The 1,901-nt window shown below is 35.8% G+C and overlaps 1 protein-coding gene across 1 annotated transcript in view; it reads left to right on the top strand.

Moving 5' to 3' along the window:
- The window catches only part of FPGT (fucose-1-phosphate guanylyltransferase), a 5,817-nt gene extending 4,180 nt beyond the window's left edge, over positions 1-1,637 (top strand). Inside the window, 1 exon segment of the mRNA XM_012801760.2 lies at positions 159-1,637. Coding sequence (XP_012657214.2) covers positions 159-1,612 — 1,454 coding nt within the window. The 3' untranslated portion in view covers positions 1,613-1,637.
- Positions 1,638-1,901: the final 264 nt, after the last annotated feature.

Here is a 1,901-nt window from a genome sequence, read left to right as displayed (position 1 = left end):
GAGCCATGAATTGTATTATTCTTAACTGAGTCACAGTTAACACATTATATGCATTAAATACCTTTAGAGAGATTTTGATTTTTGTAATCGATGCCCTTGGGTTTTTAAAAAAATCACAATAATGCTTCTCTAAATGACTATTTTGTTTAATTTTATAGGTGGCTACAGTCAACGCCTTCCCAATGCAAGTGCTCTGGGGAAAATTTTTACTGCTTTGCCTCTTGGTAACCCCATTTATCAAATGTTGGAATTAAAACTAGCCATGTACATTGATTTCCCCTCACATATGAATCCTGGGATTCTGGTTACCTGTGCAGATGATATTGAACTTTATAGTATTGGAAAATCTGAGTTTATAAGATTTGACAAACCTGGCTTTACTGCTTTAGCTCATCCTTCTAGTTTGACTGTAGGTACCACACATGGAGTATTTGTCTTAGAGCCTTTTGATTATTTAGAACATAGAGACCTTGAATATGGGTCCTGCCATCGTTTCCTTCATAAGCCTAGCATAGAAAAGATGTACCAGCTCAATGCTGTGTGTAGACCTGGGGGGTTTTGCCAGCAGGACTCTGCTGGGGGTGACAGTGCCTACTTGAAATTAGGCTCTGATTATGTGTACACAGATAGCCTGTTTTACATGGATCACAAATCAGCAAAAAAATTGCTCGCTTTTTATGAAGAAATAGGCACACTGAACTGTGAAATAGATGCCTATGGGGACTTTCTTCAGGCTTTGGGACCTGGAGCAACTGTGGAATACACCAGAAACACATCAAATGTTACTAAAGAAGAGTCAGAGTTGGTGGATGTGAGACAGAGAATCTTCCATCTTCTTAAAGGTACCTCACTAAATGTTGTTGTTCTTAACAACTCCAAATTTTATCACATTGGGACCACTGAAGAGTATTTGTTTCATTTTACTTCAGATAGTAGTTTAAAGTCAGAGCTGGACTTACAGTCTGTAACTTTTAGCATCTTTCCAGACATATCAGAACATTCTGGTAAAACCTGTATCATCCAAAGTATACTGGATTCAGGATGTTCTCTGGCACCCGGCTCCGTTGTGGAATACTCCAGATTGGGACCTGATGTTTCGGTTGGGGAAAACTGCATTATTAGTGGTTCTTGCATCCCTGCAGAGGCTGTCCTGCCTGCACGTTCTTTTCTGTGTTCTTTAAGCTTGAAGATGAACGGATCCCTAAAATATTCAGCTATGGCGTTTGGAGTGCAGGACGACTTGAAAAAGAGTGTTAAAACACTGTCAGATATAAAGTTACTTCAATTCTTTGGAGTCTGTCTCCTGTCGTGCTTAGATATTTGGAATCTTAAAGTTACAGAGAAACTGTTCTCAGGAAACAAGACACATCTGAGTTTGTGGACGGCTCGCATTTTCCCAGTTTGTTCTTCTTTGAGTGATTCAGTTACAACATCCTTAAAGATGTTACACGCTATTCAGAACAAGTCAACCTTCAGCCTGAATAGTTATAAGCTATTGTCCATTGAAGAAATGCTTATCTACAAAGATATAGAAGACATGATAACTTACAGGGAGCAAATTTTTCTAGAAATTAGTTTAAATAAAAAGCAATTTGATTTAGAGATGCCTTAAATTTTATATACTTATCTTTTCTTTGAGCAAGATTCCTAATTTAGTAGTTTTCTGTAGGAATTTTTTTGAAAAGAAGTGAATTAATGAAAACTGTATAATTAGTGTAACAATAATACAAAAAGGTCATTTTTTGATGGAAGAATATTTCAGGACTAAATTCATAAAAGGTACTTTTTAGATGTTTATCACATTCCATATTCATTAAAAAATGATAGATTTATGGAGCATTGTTTTGTTCATATAGTTAAATAGTTTAAGAGGAAATTTTCTAATTTTTTTTTTTTTTTTT

The sequence above is a fragment of the Otolemur garnettii genome, unplaced genomic scaffold (assembly GCF_000181295.1).
Source record: "Otolemur garnettii isolate 467f Iridium unplaced genomic scaffold, OtoGar3 scaffold00010, whole genome shotgun sequence".
Lineage (NCBI taxonomy): Eukaryota > Metazoa > Chordata > Mammalia > Primates > Galagidae > Otolemur > Otolemur garnettii.
The sequence above is the reverse complement of the archived record's forward strand: the minus strand, read 5'-3'. Positions and strand labels throughout refer to the sequence as shown.